At 42.1% G+C, this 19,092-nt stretch overlaps 1 protein-coding gene across 2 annotated transcripts in view; it reads right to left on the bottom strand.

Annotated features, from left to right (window-relative positions):
* Positions 1 to 19,092, bottom strand: part of STK38L (serine/threonine kinase 38 like) — a 48,598-nt gene that overhangs the window by 6,683 nt on the left and 22,823 nt on the right. Inside the window, exons 1-11 of one of the 2 annotated variants that reach the window (XM_062592064.1) lie at positions 18,710 to 18,770; positions 13,509 to 13,653; positions 11,620 to 11,671; positions 10,372 to 10,494; positions 9,660 to 9,743; positions 6,626 to 6,749; positions 5,878 to 6,032; positions 4,938 to 5,040; positions 4,088 to 4,149; positions 2,138 to 2,255; positions 1,637 to 1,760 (exon numbers count right to left, since the gene is read on the bottom strand). In XM_062592064.1, the coding sequence (XP_062448048.1) occupies positions 1,637 to 1,760; positions 2,138 to 2,255; positions 4,088 to 4,149; positions 4,938 to 5,040; positions 5,878 to 6,032; positions 6,626 to 6,749; positions 9,660 to 9,743; positions 10,372 to 10,494; positions 11,620 to 11,671; positions 13,509 to 13,642 (1,079 nt within the window). In that variant the 5' untranslated portion in view covers positions 13,643 to 13,653; positions 18,710 to 18,770. Of the gene's footprint in view, positions 1 to 1,636; positions 1,761 to 2,137; positions 2,256 to 4,087; positions 4,150 to 4,937; positions 5,041 to 5,877; positions 6,033 to 6,625; positions 6,750 to 9,659; positions 9,744 to 10,371; positions 10,495 to 11,619; positions 11,672 to 13,508; positions 13,654 to 18,709; positions 18,771 to 19,092 lie in introns of those variants that run through there. The other variant, XM_062592073.1, reaches the window with a different exon arrangement.

The following is a 19,092-nucleotide window of genomic DNA, read 5'->3' as shown; positions in this document are numbered from 1 at the left end:
ACTCCTGTCTGCTTTGACATTTTGGAACTACGGTGAGCCAACAGACAACTTCAGAAACACGCCGGGTCCGTAACACACCCAATCCTCTCTGTCACCCCCTCCTTTCCTCCCTCAGGGGTCCCGCTGCTGGTGTTTCAAGGACCCGAGGCCGAGCTCTGATACGGCCCAGCCGCATAACCTTGGCTCAGACTCCTGAAGAAATCACCAAGCTGTGAGGAGGAGCTGTGAGAAAGTCTGCAGAGCAGAGCCAAGCAAGATAAGAAAGGTAAAACCGGAGGCAGAGAACTGCCATGTTCTCTCAGCTGGAGTTGAGCAGCACTTGGGAAATAACATCTCGTATTTCTGCTGTAGCCCAGCCAATTGCCTGCTGCTACTAATAGACCTCAGACTTTGTAGTAAGAGTTAGCCAGACCAGGTCTCAGGATTTTTCAGGCCTTGTCTGAACTTGAACTTAGTTTAGTTTGGTTTTGTCCGTATCCACAGAATCTAGGACACTTTTGCTTTGTCTGCAACTCGTCTTAGGCTCAGATAACCATTCTCCTAGCTATAAGGCAAAAGTACCCAATGGTCACGTGTTCGTTGTCTAACCTGCAGTTTTGGCCTTGTTTTGGTAAATAGTCTGACTAAAGATGTTTTTAACTTAAGTTCTTTGCTTAGTTTTGTGCAACTGTATGCTTGTACTTGAAATGAAATAATTTAAGCATATATATATCTATATATAGATATATATGTCTATATCTGTATAACTAAATTTGCAAGCCAATCAGCTAGACATGTTAACAAATAAACTGTCTTAAATATATAAAAATGCCTCAAGCAGACCTAAGACTGAGGAAGAAGAAATTCTCAGCAGCAACACTGTACTATTCCCAGTGAAGAACTCAGCTGCCAACAACACATCGGAAAGGTGAGGAAAAAAAATAAAAAAGCTAGAGAAATAGATACTAAAAAGTTTGTGTGTAACAATTTTATTACATTATTAATCAGAATTAGCACTAATTAAGTAACTTGGACTGTAAGTGCTGGTATCACTAACTGTCTGTTACAAGAATAACTGTTTGTTGCATTTGTTGCCTTTGTTGTATCCTGCTGAAGCTGCTTGGACTAACTATATATCCTAGTTCTTAGCTCTGTGTATCAAGCTCATTCCCTTTTTGCCTGTAACAAATTCATATAAGCTTGTAATACCATCTTTGAAAAATACCAAAGTTAAAACCCCTGAAAACCTCCCATGGCAAGAGAGCATTTCTGCCTGACATCAAAAACCCTCCAAAACTTCAATGCAGACAAAAGAATGGTAGTTTTGAAAATGTGACTGTATCCAATACATCCAAAAATTTATTTCTCTTCTGTACTGGTAAGTGGTTGCTTTTTAGTTCCTTCTCTCAGGACTGAAAAACTGTATTTTAATCACTATTTTCTTTACAGTCTGCTCCATTTCTCCTGATACAGTGGTACAAATCAAGATCTTTAGAGCTTATTCCCTCCTGCTAAACAAAAGGCAAAGGGAAAAAGACTGGGAAATTCATCAAGGATGGTGAGATGTAACAAGCAGCCAACTCTTCCTCCTAGTCTGAAGCTTCCTTTCTGCAGGATGGAAGATGGCTGTGTCTCTATGTAGATTCTTGTTACTGACCTTAGAATTAAATCTTTTGATTTCTCTGAAATGGGCACCTCTGGAGGAAATACCAATGTTTCTTTCCAGTTCATAACTTTCCTGTAAGTTTCTTGCGGTGTTTCTGAGCAGAAGGGTGGATACCCTGCACAAACAGAAAGCAAAATTAACAAGTTTTTCCCACAGTAGGAAGGTGACCATAGCTTTTGCCACCATGGTTTTTTCATAATGCAACGTTAAAGGTTATTTTGTTATGTCCAGGTATGAGACTGAACCTCAAAACATTTAACTGTGGAACAATTAACTGAGGCATATGGTAAATTCCTCCTTTCTTGCTGTCTTCTCGGAAAGAAAGATGGGAGTACTTTAAAGTTTCCTGGAAACTGAGTTTGGGGCTCATTTCAGGAAGAGGTGAATGAAATTCTATTGCCTGCATTATGACGGAGATCAGTTTAGATGATCTAATGGACCGGTTACCCTTGAACCCTCTGAACAATTCTTGGGTTGTGGTTTTTAACATACCTATTAGCATTTCATACATAATCACTCCCAAAGACCACCAGTCACATAGCTTGTTATATCCAGTCTGCATAAATACTTCTGGTGCAATATAATCTGGTGTGCCAACAGTAGAATATGCCTGGAAAAAGAAAAAGAAAAAAAGGAGTAAACTCTTTAAAAAAAATTATTAATTTTTATATTTTGGAAAGCTTTTTGCTGGGGATTCATATACAGTATCTTGTTGTTTGGATGGATGACAACGTTTAATTTGATTATTCACAATATCTAAAATCCCGAGAACATTATTCTTTTACGTAGATGAGCACAGACACAGAAAGAACCTTGGACGTGAATGGAAACCATTCTCCCTAAACGTCAAAAAATCATAGAATATCCTAAATGTAATATCAGAAGGTCAGCTTAGCTAATGTTTCAGGGATGTGATAATACAGGTAGCTGTATTACCAAAATACCCAAGAAGGTGGGATTTTTTGGTTTTGTTTTATTTTTTAAGTATATCAAAGTGCTAGATTCCCATGCGTGATACTCTTGATATGCTAACTGTTCCACATATTACCTTGTCTTCACTGCAAAATTAATTCAGGCTCTAACTGGACCCAGGCTTCATCCCTTACAAACCAAAAAAAAAAGCCCTTAAATAGGCAGGCCACATGGTTATGGGCTAAAGACTAAATCTTGAGGTACCTGGGAATTTCTGCTTACTGATGGAAAAATCTCTGCCTCCTCCCCCCTCCCCCCTGAAAAAAACAAACAAATCAAAACAACTCATTCAAAAAAAGAAAAAAAAAGACAGTTTTGCCAAAAAAAAAAGACTTTTACTTTGGAAACGGAGTATTCTGCTGTCATTTGTTTGACCAGGAAAAGAAATATTTAATTTGGCTGAACAGAGTTGAAACATTTAGTTTTGAACCAGTTAAAAACAGAGTGTGTGTTTCCTTCATGAATACTTTTGGATACAAGTCGCTATTTTAACCTTTTCTTCTCTTTGTTGGACTGTATTATGATCCATCTAGCTTTACTGCATAGTTCTGCCAGGTCAGTCTTTACTAAATTTTGAGATTTACTTTTTCCGAGGATGCAACTCCAAGAGGGAGAAAGAGCCTGAACTATGAGGCAACATGACTGCAGTGTAATTCAGTCTATCTCAAAATGAAGACAAGAACAACTCAAAAGCATTTCCGAAATACTGTAGCATATCCCTTCCTAAACAGAGGGATCAAAATAAAAAGTTCCAAAATTTGCAGATTTAGGGTTCTGGAACTGCAGCTTGGAGAGAATTATAGGAATGTCTGAAATGCTGAAACCTCCAGGGTGACAGACCGTCTTAATTTTACTTCCATTCAGTTAAAGCCAGAGTGCCTGTTACAACTTGTCTGCTCTGCACTATGGACTCCAGTGCCAGTATCCTCCACTGCCTTTCCATAACATTCCCATTCAGCACAGGAACAATTTTTTTCCCACGATTCTCTGAAAAAAACATCAGCTACTCATCTCACTGCAGCACTGCCAACTGCGGGAATTAAACGCAGGAGCTTGCAAACACAGTGTCAACATGAAGTCAATCGAGCAGATAAATCAAGATAATCAAGATACAGCTTTGCTGAGTGGCTGCTGACACTTCAGATTAGTTTGTCCAGATGCTTGTAAAGCAAACAAAGGCATAAAGTAGTGCAGGGATTCACTGGTCACAGCTCTGAAAATTAACAAAATAACACAGCTGACAGTCACCCTGCCCTCTTCCCCAAAACTCATGAGCTATTCCACAGCTGTAATCACTAGACCATCTTGTTTTCAGTGAACTGGAATTTCAGAAGCCTAAAGAGAGCTGCATCTGTGATGAGGGCCTCTCAGATTTTAAGAAACAGTAGCATTAATGTCCAGTCTTTATTTTATGTTTTTCTGTATATTGTTTCAGAGAAAAAAAATAGATATTTAATTTTATTAACTCACCAACTGTCGCCTGTTCTTCTTCCATGTTTCTGCTTTTCTCTTTGAGTTCATGTTCTGAAATGCTAATTTACAAAATAATTATTAGCTGTTAAATGCATTTGTAAGAAGTAAAGGCAGAAAAGATTGATAGCATGCCATTTTCAATGAATTGCTATTTTGTCTCTTTAAGAAGCTTTCTTCTAGAAACAAACACCTAATTACAACTGAAGAGTGGAAAAGTAACTACTTGAGTAGTTACTATGAGTAACTACTGTCCAGTTTGAAGCTGAGAATCACACAAGTAGGATACTTCATCAGCGATTCGAAACTAGAACTTTCTGAAAGCTTTACAGATTAATCTAAGATCAGCAGCCCTTGCTGTTGAGGCTGTTAGTGTACATTGAGGTACGATACAGAACATTGCAATGTCTTTTAAAACAGCAAGTGTAGAATCTAAGCAGAACTGTAGAGGAAGTTTGTGTTTGTAGAATAAAATACTAACATGGAAGTGTGACTGAGGCATAGAGATGAACAAATTTACTCTTATGAAAAGATTCATGAGATCATCACTGACTTCAGTCAGTCAGTACATGAAACCTATTTTTTTATCTGAAAGATATTTTGGCAACTTCAGTAACATTGGTATGAAATACACATATTCATTAAAACACATATGTAAAAGGAAAAAGGAAAAAAAAACTATTGAAATAATTTCTTTCCTGTGAAATCCTTCCATGTGCTGGGAACAGGTTTTCCAACTAAATGTAATCAGCCTGACCAATGTTGCTTAACGCAGCAGAAATAAATTATGATGTGGCATAGCTGCAGCCCAACACTATTTAAACATTTGATTAGGACACCTTATACTTACAGAAGTCACTTGGTGGGTTGTGTGTTAGGTTCCTGTAGAACTCAGTTCTGTGAGCTTTCTTTAAACCTGTGCATAGCCCAAAATCAGAGAGTTTTACATGACCCTAAAAAATCAGAAAATAAAAATATAGTAGTGCTCGAAAACGCAAGTTGTTTTAGTAACTGCACTTGCCTTCTAAGGCTGAATATGAAAAACAGACCCGCACTGGCCTGTCTAGTCCGAGGCAAGCAGGCAAATAACGATTGAATCCTGACGCACCTGGAGAGCGTGTTTTCTTTCAGAAGGGTTATCCTTGCCTACTGGGAATGTTTACAGTCAACAACTCCACCACAGTTGAGGGCAGCTAGTTTGCCTGGGTTTGTTTTAAACTGGATACCATTGAGACTCGGAAGCCTCCAGCAGAAATTGCTTTTGTTTTGTTTTAATGGTAACCTGGTTTTAACCACATTTCCAGGTGTCAACGCCAGATAGTCTACAGGTTTGCGTATGATGTTTACTGGGTCCATTTCAGGGCTCACAACAGCCAGTCTAACAAGATGACCGTTCCCTCTGGCGAGCAGATAATAAAACAAATGAGATTGCTTACTAAATGATGATTTTAATTCCTGCAGTTATCTGAATGTCTCATGCTTTCACACTTCCTGAATTAACCTAAGTATATCAGTTTTTACTGTCTATGAATACAAGCATGCGGACACTCGTAAGTGGGTCTTTTCATGCTCAAAAGGCTTTCCAACAAAGAAAGGAAAAGGCTAGTTCTGCTTTGTTAAGTATACAGATATTCTCCAAGGAAGAGCTAGTGACCATTTTCTGCCTTTACTACAGTTAGTTTAAATCACTGGTGTGACACTACCGTTTCATGGAATTACTCTTGATTCACACAGCTGTAGATGACATTATCTGCAGACTGAGATGCTTAAAACATAGGCAGTTTACGTGCCTTAGCATCCAGCAAAAGGTTGTCTGGTTTAATATCTCTGTGGATGAATCCCAGCTGGTGAATAGCATCTATGGCCAACACAGTTTCAGAAATGTAAAACTGCGTCTCCTCTTCCGATAAGGTGTCTTTCTTCATTAGTAAGGTCATCATGTCACCTTAGAGAGAGAGAGGAAAATACAGCACGGAAATCAGACTGTTTTGATCACAAGGCTTCAACGGATTCCAAATCTAACCTTGTAACTGACCTTCTAGTTACTAATCATAAAACTACTATTGCAAGGACCTACAAACCGAACATACTTTTTAGGAAACTGCATATAACCCCGTTGAAAATTCTACATATGAATTTTAACTGGATAGCCCAGCAGGATACTATTTTTTTTTTAACATATATAAAATTTTAACACATACTACATCTGTTGCATAGATAAGCTGTTTCAACAAGAGCTATCTTTTACTTTACTATCTTTAGCAGAAAAGAGGTGGAACACTGACTAGAAGAATTATTTAATCCAAGCCTGAAAGAATTATTTAATACAAGTCTGAAATTATATTAACACCCTCCTTAGCCTTCCCTTTTCCCCTAAAAATCAGGAAGAGCTACATTACTGACACTACACTTCAAACCGCATTAAAACTTTGTATTATCATAAATTTCATAGCATGCCTGTTTCTAATATTTTTATAAAGCTGACAAAAGCATGGAAAAAGTACTTTTATTACCCAGCAACACAATACATAAGCTTACCTCCAGGTAAGAACTCCATGATCAGGTAGAGATTTCTTTTATCCTGAAAACTGTAAAACATTTTCACTACCCAGGCTCCATCTGCTTCAACCAGAATATCTCTTTCTGCTCGGATATGGGCCACCTAAAATATGTGGGGTTTTTTGTAAATACTGTTATTAAAGGACAATTTAAGTACTTAAGTACTGAATGTCGTGTTATATTCCTAGTCCTATAGTATATTTGCATGATCTTTGACAATGAATCTTTTTAAAAATCTTTTTTTAAAAAAGAGACTAGATCCTACAAAGTCCTCAAAAAGCCCCAAGAGAAACCCACAGAATTCAACTGAATGTTGAAAATAACTTTTATGTAACTTTTCCAAAGCAATCTCTAGAAACACAAAGCATAATTATTTAAGCTATTTCTCTTTGTTTGCAAGAACTGAAAAAGTTGGTGGGAAAGTGCAGTTCCCCCTTTTACTGTATCCTAAAAGGAAATAAGGTCATGAAAAATATATATATAAAGCTCGTAGGGGTCAACTCAGTAATGTAGCATCCCTACTGCAAATTCACAATCACACAAATAGCAAAAATCCAATATGCAACTTAATGTACAAATCCTGATATAACGATTGAAAAAGATAGAGCTCATCTTAAATAACACAAGACTTACGGGTGAAATGACAGACGCATCATGATTATTGTCAGAAGTTATCAAATTTCTCATGTAAACATACAAAAAAATGAACTTTGGGGAGGAAATGGGAAGAACCTTGGGCTGGAGACAGGGGAAGAAGGAAGAAGAGCAGATGGAGCCACTCCTCCAAGAGAGGAGCAGGACGCCAGCCCAGAGATGATACAGCCCTCACTGCTGCGCATGTCGGTCCTGGGCAAGCGAGTCTGGGACTCTCTGATCCTCGCTCGAGATACTGAAGTCCTGGCTGCATCTTTGAAAACTATTAACAAACTTGCACCAAAAACACATTAAGGAATGTACTGGGATTTGAAACTCTTACTTGAAAACAGCATCAAAATAGGACTGGTCACAAGAGATGCTGGCACACTGCTGCATTCTGCCACAGGTGAGCAGGTCAACTACATGTTTTTAAAATCAGGGGATTTTTTTGTTTTGTTTTGGGGCAGGAGGAAAGGAAGAACTTTGTTCTCTGCTAATGCTTCTTTTGTTAGTTTTTGCTCCAAGTGTTGTTTTTGCCACTTTCACAAGGAGCAGAAAGCACACAACAGATGAGGCTGGAATGTGTGCACCAAGGGGTGGTTCTCCCCCCAGATTCTCATCCAGGGAAGAAGATCCTCTATCACATATGTCTATGCAATGCTCTTGGAATGATTGTGTGGGGAAAAAAAAATCACTGCAGATCATTATAGGACATATGCAAATCACATGTAATCTTTTTGGTGCTTTTGGAGGGGTAGTTTAAAAGTTTTAACAGCATTTCCAATCAACAACTTTCCCTGACAGGAGTATTTTAAAGGAGAAGAGGATAAAATGCATTTAAGGTTGGGTCAATACTGAGAAATGAAAAGGTACAAGCCCACCAACGCTCACTTCAGTCTTGCTGGTAGAGAAAATGCAGTGGCTTTGAAGTCCTCTGGCAACTTTACTTGCACATGCTGAAGTTAATTTACTTTATTTCCAAGAGTGCTGTTACTTGAACAGGCCAGATTGAAATTCTCGTGGGCAAGCCTTCCATGGGCTCAAAGGACAATGTCATTTTGAAGTTTATGCTTAAGAGCTACCACCTCATGTATTTACTGGAAACTAAGAATAAAGCGCATTGGAATAATGAACACTTGCTGGGTGTTTTACTAGAATTCTGGAGCAAAATGAAAAAGAGAGATGGAAGCATTTCCTGACAGCTCTAAGATTCTCCTATTTCAGATACCAGAAAGCAACTTTGGGAAAGAAAATATGTAGCACTCTTCCAGCTTTCAGGGCTATTTCCAACAAGTAGCAAATGAAGAGTCTCCTTCACTTTCCCCAATTCTACTGGCCAGGAGTGGCTCTATAGCAAGCATGCATCCAGTTCATACTGTCTTGCGTCCCCTCCCTGTAGTAGGGGCTTCAAACTCATTTGATTTATCTAGCTCTATTCTAAATATTCTCATTAGAAAATATTTCTTTCCACTTCTCTCTTTCTACATGTAGCTACACCATAAAAAATTAAAATCTTGCTTAAAAAACAACCAGGATATCTCCATTGCCACCCTACTTGAAAGTCTTAGTTTTCTTGTATTTGTGCCTGCGCACATCCTGGCTGCTGTGCAGAATATGCTGCTTCTCTCTGGTTCTTTACATCCAGTACACAGCATTGAGGAGCCAAGAATTCAGCAGTGGGGATGGGGTTTAAAAAAAAAAAAAAAAAAAAGCCCTGGTACCACTTCAGGAGGAGGATGCCATAAAAGAGCTAATGATGGGGTTTGGACAGTTCGGAAGATGGTAGTCCTCTAGCTATCCTTTCCTTGGGACATCTGCACTTTGTGGTACTAAAGTATTTGCCTCATCCTATCAGGAATTTGCAGTGAATTGTTGACTGAAAAGCAGAACAAAAGAGATACAAAGCCTGACTAAAAAGCAAAACAAAAGCAAAGCAAAGCCAAACAATGAACAACATGACATCTGTTGGTATCTGACTATCCAAAGAAAACGTCAAGTACTCTTGATTTTTATTTTGGCATGGTATTATTTTTCAAAGAGCATCTTCCTTGGAGTGCAGAATTAAGGATTAAGCACTAAAAGGTCTGCAATAATAAAGGAGGAGAGAGAAAATAATCCTTTGTTACTGTTCCAGTTTGGTTGTAAATAAAACATTTTCACAAATGTTCTTACATGACCTGATTTCCTAACTTCTGCTTTTCCTTTTCTACTGTGATAGCACATCCACAGAGGCCTTGGACTGCAATACCATTATCAGGGCTACACAGAGTAGGAGTGGAAAACACAAACAAATAATATCTGGCACAAAGAACTTCAGCATCTGGCAATTTTCTAGAAAAAGTAATTTTGAAATCTAGAAGTCTTATATAACACAAACCTGCTCTTTCTCCAACATATCTGCTTTTCTTAGTATCTTCATTGCATAAATATGGCCTGTATCCTTCTTCTGAACAAGGCGTACCTATAATGAGAAATACAACCCAATCAATCCTATATACCTCATAAACTAGACCCCAGTGAGCTATCTACTGGAAGATTCAAAATTGCAGGGCTTAGAAAGGTGCTTTTATTACACATTCAAAAACACATGGGTAAAGAAATATATGGTGTAGAATTATGCGGTATGGCATATAATGCTGCCATTCTAACACTAGTTAGACAGTAGATAGTAGATAGTTTGAGGTAGTTATTTTCTTTAAAAAATTACTAGTTACTAAATCCCAGATGGCTGTGAGACTGCATATGCTAAAATGTAGGAGCAGATAAAATCATGATGTGACACAGGGCAGGGAAGAGGATGTTTGTGGGGAGGAACAGTGCAGCTGCAACTCAATCACTTCAGGAGGCAGCATGGACAACATCAGCAGGGGCAAACAGAAAGCTGCAGGAAACTAAGGCCCTTTGATGACCCTTGATAAATCTGTGCACGTAATCCATTCATGGTCTTAGTCACACTTGCCGACTTGCTAAAAGAACTATTCTTCTACAATCAAACTACCAAATCAGAACTTCTTATTCTATAATTAAAATGGTTAATTTTAACATTTGATCCAATTTTAATATCCTGTTCAATCAAGAAATCCACAAACCTCCCCAAATGCTCCTCTTCCTATAACTTTCAAAGATTCAAAGTCATCCAAGCCGAGTCTAGTCCTCTTCAGTCGCAGAAATTCTGTTTCTTTGCGGGCATGTTGTGACCTGCGCAGTTTTTTCTAAAGAAACACATCACATGGGAACTTGTAAGTCATTTGATAGTAGAAAGTCCAGATATGTAATCTCCCTTCCTTTGAAGTATTTCCCATTCTTATCCATTAGGATTATAGAAAAAAAAATATGATAGATAAATCTTGAAATTCTTCAAGTATGAGCCAGGAACACAGTATTTTATATAAGTTACTAGTCTTAGTTTCATCCTTTTTTTTTAATATTACCATCTCTTTATATTTAAGTAACATAATCAATGAGAAGGCTTGATGCAGGTTGTTTGAACCAGTAGCCACTGGCCAAGGCAAGCGCTCTACTTTTGGACCATGTGAAGGAGGAACATCAATAAAAGCTAAGACTTGCACATGGCCAAAACCCAGTGACGGCAGGCAAAAAGGAACCTGACAAACAGCAGAGCACCAGATTTTGTTATCTACACCATCTGGATCAGGGAAGGAAAATACACTTGTATTTGAAAGAGAGTTCTTTCCAAAGCCTATCATATATTTTACTCTAGAAAAATGTCAGTAGGATTCACTCTGAGAGAAGATAAGCACGCACCTATGCTCCCCAAAGATGCCACACAGATGGCAGAGACTGCTAATAAGGCCCATCTATGCAGCCTGCTGGATTTTGTACTAGGATGATAATGTCACTTAAAACCACAAGGCGGCATTATACACCCACATTCGCCTTTCACTCTTCCCAGAAGTTAGGTTCAAACTTGAGAATTGACTGAGACACTGTTATTATTTATTTCAGTGCCTACGCTGAAGGCAGTGAAGGCAGCAGTGACGTGCTGGACATCGGAAAAGTAATTTATTGATCGCAATTCTGAGACATGCCAGCTGGACAGAGCTCCCTTCAAGTCCATATCCGAATGGAGCAAGAGTGCAACAGCTTTATTGTTTAAATGAGAAAACTGGTTCAGCATTTTGTTTTCTAGTCACTTCTCCCATGTGTATCTCACCCTTTTCTTGTGTCTAGGCCAAATCAAATGTCAAGCAATTTTAAACTTCATTTACATGATAAAACATACTGTTATACTAGCTGATGTTAAAGGTAAGCTCCACAAATGCCAATTGGAACAACTGTTAGCAAAGCAATCTATTCAGATATTACGTTAGTGTTACCTCCTCATCTGCTAGGCCTTCCTCTTCCATAGCCACTTCTAGCTTCTTCTGCCTGCAAAGGAGGGACATGGTAGTTTGTTTGGAATTAAAAACAAATACAGGATTATAGCAGGATAACACAGATACCAAACACCAAAGAGCCTGCCTCAAACTGCACATCGGAAAATCCATTATTTACTTTGTGCCTTTACTCATTTGTGACCAGATCTGTTGAAAATGTATAAGCACATTTAAGCACATGCTTTCTGGATGTGTTTAACCACATGTATTTACAGATTTAAGCATTAGAAGTCCAATCACACAGTTATCACTCTAGGAATTTGTATTTCTTTAAACAGTCTTGTTGAAGTAAGGATATTTATTCTGATTTGGAATCCTAACTAATACAATAATAGAAATAGCGGGGGAATTTAAAAAATCTCAGCTTTGCCTCCAAACACGTATCTCATCGCAACCTAGCATCAGCTTCCACCCGCAGGCGCAGCCTTGTCGACCTCTCCCAGAAGCTCAAGCCTGCTCCTGCTCACCCGACTCTCATGCCAACTAGTTCTCCCCTCCAGGATTCGGCACCACCCTCTCCCACTGGCCTGCCGGGACCCCGGCTCCCCCCTGCTGCGATGCCTGAGAGGAGCGGGCAGCCTGGGAGCACCCCGCGACCAGCATGCAGCAACAGGAGCCTGCTCCTAGCAAACCTCTCTTTTTCCACCCTGGAGATGTGTCCTTCTGATGCTCAGGCTGCAGTTTTTGGAAAGCCACTTGCCTGCAAATGGCAGCTGAGAGTTTGAGCGCTGCGTATCATGCAGTTTTTGTCTTTCTGCACTTCAGGAAGTGCGGCAGGATACCCTAAATTAAGGCCCCCATTAGACAGCCTATTCTCGTAACTACAAGCAGCTCAATTGCATGGGATAATCACTGAATATGATGAAGAAATGGAAACCCTGCTGCTTGGCTGAAAACTCCTCAATTAAAAACATATTACCAGGGGAATGATAATTTCAGATGCTGATGACACTCTGAAACACAACACTTATCATAATCAAATGCTTGGCGCTTTGACACGTAATTCAGCAGCACTTCACCACAGTGGAGGCAGATTGGGGTCCCGATGATGACAGAAATTAAAAGGATGACAACCGATCTGCACTCCAACACAAGGAGCGCCAGCCTGTAACACAGTGCCAGAGAAATGTAGAGGTGGGTCCTACACTGCCCCCAAAGTTCTTCCAGCCCAGCTGAGAGCCTACCAAACCCACCATCACCGACCCCCCCCCCGCACCTCGTTTCCACCCCAGACCACGCTCTCTCTCCTTACCCGTCATCCTATCAAACCCCACAATGTTGATCCTCTTCCCTATTTCTTACCCGCTCCTGTCTGCAGAGGCAAGGGGCCTCGGCAGGAGTTCAGCACCGCAGGACACGAGGAGATGCCACAAGCCACTGCCTTGTGCAGAAGCAGGTTACAGCACCTACAGCCCTGCGCTATTGGGCCCTCTGTGGAGTTTATTCCTTGGGGGAACAGGGGTTAGTCAGTCACTAACCCCTCCATCCAAGTAGAAACCTCTCACGTGCTGCAAAATGAGACCCTGCATAGGGCGGCTTCCACCAAGTAGTAATAATTTGACGAGGAGATAAGTTGTACGGGAACTTCAAAAGCGCAGGCTCAGCCGCTCGGCGACCACTCCGCACAGCTCCGGGGGACGCTCACGGGTTTATCGGCACAGATGACCGCTCAAAGGCATCCCGTGCCCTTAGATGATCAGCTCTTTGCTTCCGAGTAAAAAAAGCTTAAGAAACACTCTACACCCAGGGATTAAAGTGCCCTCGTGCAAATGCCACCAAAAGCCAACCCCAAACAGCTGCAGAGAGGCAAGAGCGAGCCAAGACAGTACCTGGTTTCTCGCTCTTCGTGCTGGATAATGAGGTTGCTGTAGAAGTTCTCCAGCGTGAGTTTGGCCACCGTCACTCTCTCCCGGGTGTGGTTACTCATGGGAAAGGATGTTGTAGTCCCTGCAGTCATCGCCATGGTAACATGTACTGAAACAGAGCATGGCAAGTCATTACTCACTTGAAAAATATATATATTTCTCTTCCCCGCTCTCCATCCCTAAATTCTCTGGCACTATGAAATTCACAGGAAAGGCTTTAAGGAAGTCCATTAAAAAATTGTATTAAGTTTATTCTAAGATAGGAGGACTTACCACGCACTCTCTGGAAAAAAATATGTTGGCAAAACAAGGGGTGAATCATTGCAAGAATTAGGCAGACTCTGGGCAACTCGGCCAGCAGCACTGTTCTGCAAATTAGAAAAATGTACCTGTGGCTGACTGGAGCCCAGTTTTGGGGAGAGAAGAGGTAGTGGAGCAAGAGGAGGAAAGCAAAAGGAGAAGCAGGCTGCTCCTGTGACTGGGCATGCAGAGTGGTATCATGACATTTTGAGACTGAAGAAACGCTAGGGCGCTACCAACAGGACAAGATAAAATGAAAAAGTAAATGAACTGAAACCCTAACACGATCCAAAAAAGAAGCTATGCCCAGTATAAAAAAAATAGCCATTAAATATCTCACATTTCTGAAGCCACTCAACAGAGCTGCACATGGACAGCTGGGGGATTTCTAGAAACCATCCCATCAGATAATGCAATGGCCACATTTTAAATGGAAAAAAAACTGTCGTTGCTTCCCCCCGCCCCACCAAGCAACAAATCAACACGAACAGAAAACTCTTCCACAGCCTAAGCGCATTAGGCAACCAGCTCTTTCCTTCAGGACTATCTCTATGCCACGCTGACAAGCAAAGGAGCATTTTGTGGAGCAGCTCATTCTTTGGAGAGCTCCCTGCAGCGGGATTCTCGGCTTTTTGGAGAAATCTTAGAACAGCACGCTCCAAACGCAGCTGCACATACACTCTTTATGTAGATAAACGTGGATAATCTATGGAGATACTTCTGGGTCAGGGCATGTGGTCAGTGAGCACTTAAGAACTGGAAAAAAAAGAAGAGATAGAAAGACTGCACTTGATTAGACTGAAACCTGGAACGCAAAGAACTTGGATGTGCTAGAACGACCCTTTTAATGCTGGGCAAAGATGCCTTAAGGATGCCTCGACTGAATGCCCCATCCCATTCCCAGGCATGGCTGATCCAAGGAAGCAGAGAGCATAAAAAAAAATAATAAGAAAAGTATGGTTCGTCCTAGAGCTGCTGCTCTGTCTCTGAAGGGGTTCAGGCACGCTAGGGAAGCGCTGCAGCACCCAGCAGGGCAGCCAGGCAGAGCAGCGTCTCATCCTGTTCGTTTGCTTGGCTTCTGGGAAGCAGTACCAAGTAAATCCACTACCTTTGCTAACTTCTGCAACCCCTCTGCTTCACAGGGGCGTTTTTGAGGAAGACAAATCCTGAGTCGGTTTTATGATCTCTGAGCCGGTCCTGATGCCTTTGTACGCGACTTGATTAAAAGTTTCAGATTGGGTTAAATTGTCATTTTACACCGCCCACGAGAAGGTTGTTTAATTCTGTTTGAGGGATTTTTGCATCGGATATGCCTGCTCCTCTCCCTCCGTGAGGGCAGCATTTTATCTCGCAGATTTTTAATTGAATTTGGTGTGACAATAAAGTATTTGTTGCCACAAATGCAGCTGCTGGGTCACAAATAAAGGCGTTTTATAACATTATGTGGATATTACTATTTTCGCTGTGTATCTTGGAGTGTGCAAGACACCAGAGTTTGGAGAATAAAAATGTATTCAGCCATATGCCTATAAAGAGGCTGGAATAGCACTACAGCTGCTTTATAATGCTGCGGCTACTTCTATTTTTTAAAATCAGTATTTTCGCCCCCCCCCCCTTTACTTTTCTACAAAAGAAACACGAGAGCTGTCATCTGTTAATAACCGCTGCTGTCTTCTCTGCCCAAGGCCACGCTCCGTAAGGGGCATTTTCCCGAAGTTAGAGAAGCCAGCCGTGCTCGCCCCTACTCCGGGGGCTACACACCTTCACGCTCTCGCGCCTCTCATAAGTGGGAAGAGACGAGCACAGGCCAGGAAAGGCCAGCAGAGCAGCCCCCCCAAAACCGAGCAAAAACAGCCGCTGGACACACGCCCGCATCGGCAACTGGATTATTTCAAGAGAGGGGCTAATGTGGCAAAAAAACAAAACAGAACAAAAAACCACATATTTTCTCCTCCCCCCAAAAATGCCTTCTGATCACTCGGGAATGTCCAGATAGTGTAGTATTAACCCAGGCTCGGCAGGGATTAACCTCTACTCAAGGTATAACAAGCGTACTCCGGCACGAGCAAGCAACTGGATTATTTATCGTTTGCACAGCCTGTATTCCCGGTGGGATACAACAACATGGCAATTTTGTTTCCCATTCATTTGTTTCCCCCCTTACTCCCATACTCACAAACGCAGACGTTGCCACATAGCAAAATCTAAGTCACTTGATTCTGTTAAGCCTGTAGAAAGGAGATAACAGTTCTGGCACTAGCACACCGAGCTATAAATAGCAGGGCTGAGCCTAACCCCAGGTCTGTAGTAGGAAAATACAGAAAGGAACCCAAGGGGTAAATTAGTGAGCTCAGGGAAAGCTTTTTAACAGATAAGAAACTTGCAGGGACATCACTGCCGTCCCAAAGAAGGGGGGATGGCTCACCATAAGCGCTCGCTTTCCGCCTCCCACATACCCTCCGCATCAGCCAGGCCTCTGTACCAAAGCATAAAACGTCCTTGAGGAAGGCAGCAAACGCAGGCCTGCTTCTTTGCGGCTTTGTAAAGTTACTTTGAAAACTTTGGGGAGCAGTTGAGTAAACTGCTTAGGTACGACCTTTACAAAGAAACGATGCCAGAGGGGACGGAGGCGGAAGGAAGAAGCTTCACAACGGGGCCTTTTGAGAGTTTACTGACCTCACCACGTTGACGGGAATGTTTGGAAAAGGAGGGAGTTCTTGGAAACACCCTCAAAAACCTACTAATTCACCCAAGTTCTCGTCATCTGCTCAGCGGAGCCCTTCTATTTCTGTCGCACCCGCAGCGTCGCGTTCGACTCACTGGCCGGCGAAGGAGGTCACGTTAACCAAGCAGCCCTACTTGGCAGAAACTCCTCTGGCTGAGGAAGACCTAAGACCTTTCTTTCCAAAGCGCCTGGTACTTCGGAAAAAAATGATACACCACAGGCTCTGAACGACAGAGACATCAAAACGCTCTAACCGAGACACGAAGCAGCCTGCCGCCCGCAGGACTGCGCCTGGGAGCTGCCAGAAGCGGAGCAGCCGTATGTGCTGCTTGGCCCCGAAAAGGAGCCGGTGCCTCTCCTGACGGACGGCTGAACTCACCGTCACCGAGCGAGCGTTTCGCCTGCTGCCCCGGCGGCTAGCGGGCCAGCACCCACAGAGCAGGCACGCAGGAGAGGAGCTGCACGTACGCCTTGTTCAGTGTGGGACGGTTGGCAGCGAGAGGCCGGTGGGACGCTGGCGCAGAGGGCAGGAGCGGCAGGATGCTCCCGAAGAGGAGGAGATGGGTACAGCAGTGGGGAGGGTATAGCAGGCCCCATACTAACAGGCTGGATTTTTCAAGAGCCTCGCCTGAGCGAGTCTCTCTCCTGACCCACATCTCCCTTCTGGTAGGAAACACTGACTTATCCAAGCACGTTTCTTCTTTTTATTCTCAAGTCTGCTAACTGGAAGGTAAAAGGAAGATCAAGTAGTGTTCACTACAGCTTCAATCTCTGCTCAAGGCTACCCTGAAAGCTCTAGGTCGAAGCTGATTTTCCTGAAAGCGTTTCTAATATTGACAGTCCCTAACTCAGCTGCTGCTGTGCAAATGGTAATTGCAAACTCACGTCCTCTCCAAATTCTTTTTGATAACTGCCACGGCTCATCATTAATGCTTGTGTATTAGATTAAGGCTCTGGTTCATCACAGCAAAACAGCTGAAGCACCCAAACCTGCTCACTATAACAGCTAGGAAGAGGAAAGATGGAAGAGGTCAAGGCACCTGGAGAACTAGTCTCCCCTAAAAGAAACATTTGCCCCTTAGACAGGATCATAGGAAGGAGAAGACGAGGCTCAAGCCCCTCACTCCCCACTTCTTGCCTTCAGCACTCCAGCTCTGCACGGAGGCCCGGATCACGTGGAGGTGAGGGAGCGCCAGCCCTCAGCCCCTGGCCACGGCTCCTACTCAGCATGCAGTGCAGAGGTTCGGCACCCTTGGTCGTTTGGAGCCTATTTCTACACATCCAGGTAGCTCTTGACTTTAAAGAGTAAAGCTTACTGAGGAAAGAAGTGGGAGACTGGCACAGAGGTGCTACAAGTCCTCCAAAAATTTGCTGTATGACTCTGTGCTACAGTTTCCCGCCTGCAAAGTGGGATAACAAGACATGGATGTGGAGCAGACTGCCTTAATGGTAAAACTGGTAAAACATCATCATCAAACATTGGAACTGTAGCGATGGTGAACTGCATTCTAGCAAATGCTTCGAAGAGAGAAATATGTAGAATATCTTACCAGCAGTGAGAACTGAGGCCAACCGTGCCATCAAGAATGATGCCTTCCTTTTTAGAGGGTTTCAGGACATTGCAGTGACCAATATAACCAATTCTTGCCGTCTCTTGCACAGCTTGCCGGTGAAAGAGCAAGCTTGTGCAAGTCAGACAACAGCAGACACCACTGTTGGACTTTGTTTCCATCAGAACTGGTCTAAAGATGCTACTCACTTTATGGATAACGGTGTTGTGTCACATAGCTTGTTCTCACTATCAGATGAATCTGGATCTAACAATGAAAATACTCTTATTTTGGAAACCATGCTTGTCATATAACTTTACAGCAGCCCTTGAGTAAATTTACTCTGTACTTGTTACTAAATGCATATTTAAGCTAGGCAGCAAACACCACATATCATCCTTTCAAGATAAAAACATACTTCTGCCTTACAAAGTTCTCATGGTCCTCTCAGCACAACATACTGTCACTGAAGTTTCTCTCAAAAACAAGCAAAAAAATGGCATTTTCAGGAATTAGAAGTTAAAGGAGAGATATAGTTTTGGTGTCCGAACTGTTCCAAATAAAAGCACGTAGCTCAGTAAAGCGATTACCTTTAGAAAAAGCCAGTTATCACCACTGTGTGCAGAGCCAGAGCCCTTCCGTGTAAGAAGCTGCAGCATTTGTGGCGAGGCCGCTTGGCTGTTTACAGACAACACAGCCAAGCAACCAGCAAAACTGAGCACTCAAAAATAACAGTGGCTGGGACTATATTTCAAAAAATGAAGTGCTATCTAGGAAAGTAGTATGAGTACAGCAAGGCTGGAAGTACGATTGCTAGCCCTATTGCCTCCAAATTGTTCGGATTCTTTTAAGGAGAGACAGGATATATACGTGCGTGTATATATTTGTGTACAGTACACAAATAACTGCATGAGTCACACCAAAAGGCAGTGGGCAGAGACAGATAAATGAACTAAGCAAGCAAAGGCTCGGC

The sequence above is a fragment of the Rhea pennata genome, chromosome 1 (genome assembly GCF_028389875.1).
Source record: "Rhea pennata isolate bPtePen1 chromosome 1, bPtePen1.pri, whole genome shotgun sequence".
Taxonomy (NCBI): Eukaryota; Metazoa; Chordata; class Aves; order Rheiformes; family Rheidae; genus Rhea; species Rhea pennata.
Note: the sequence above shows the minus strand (reverse complement) of the source record. Positions and strands in the feature narration are given on the sequence as shown.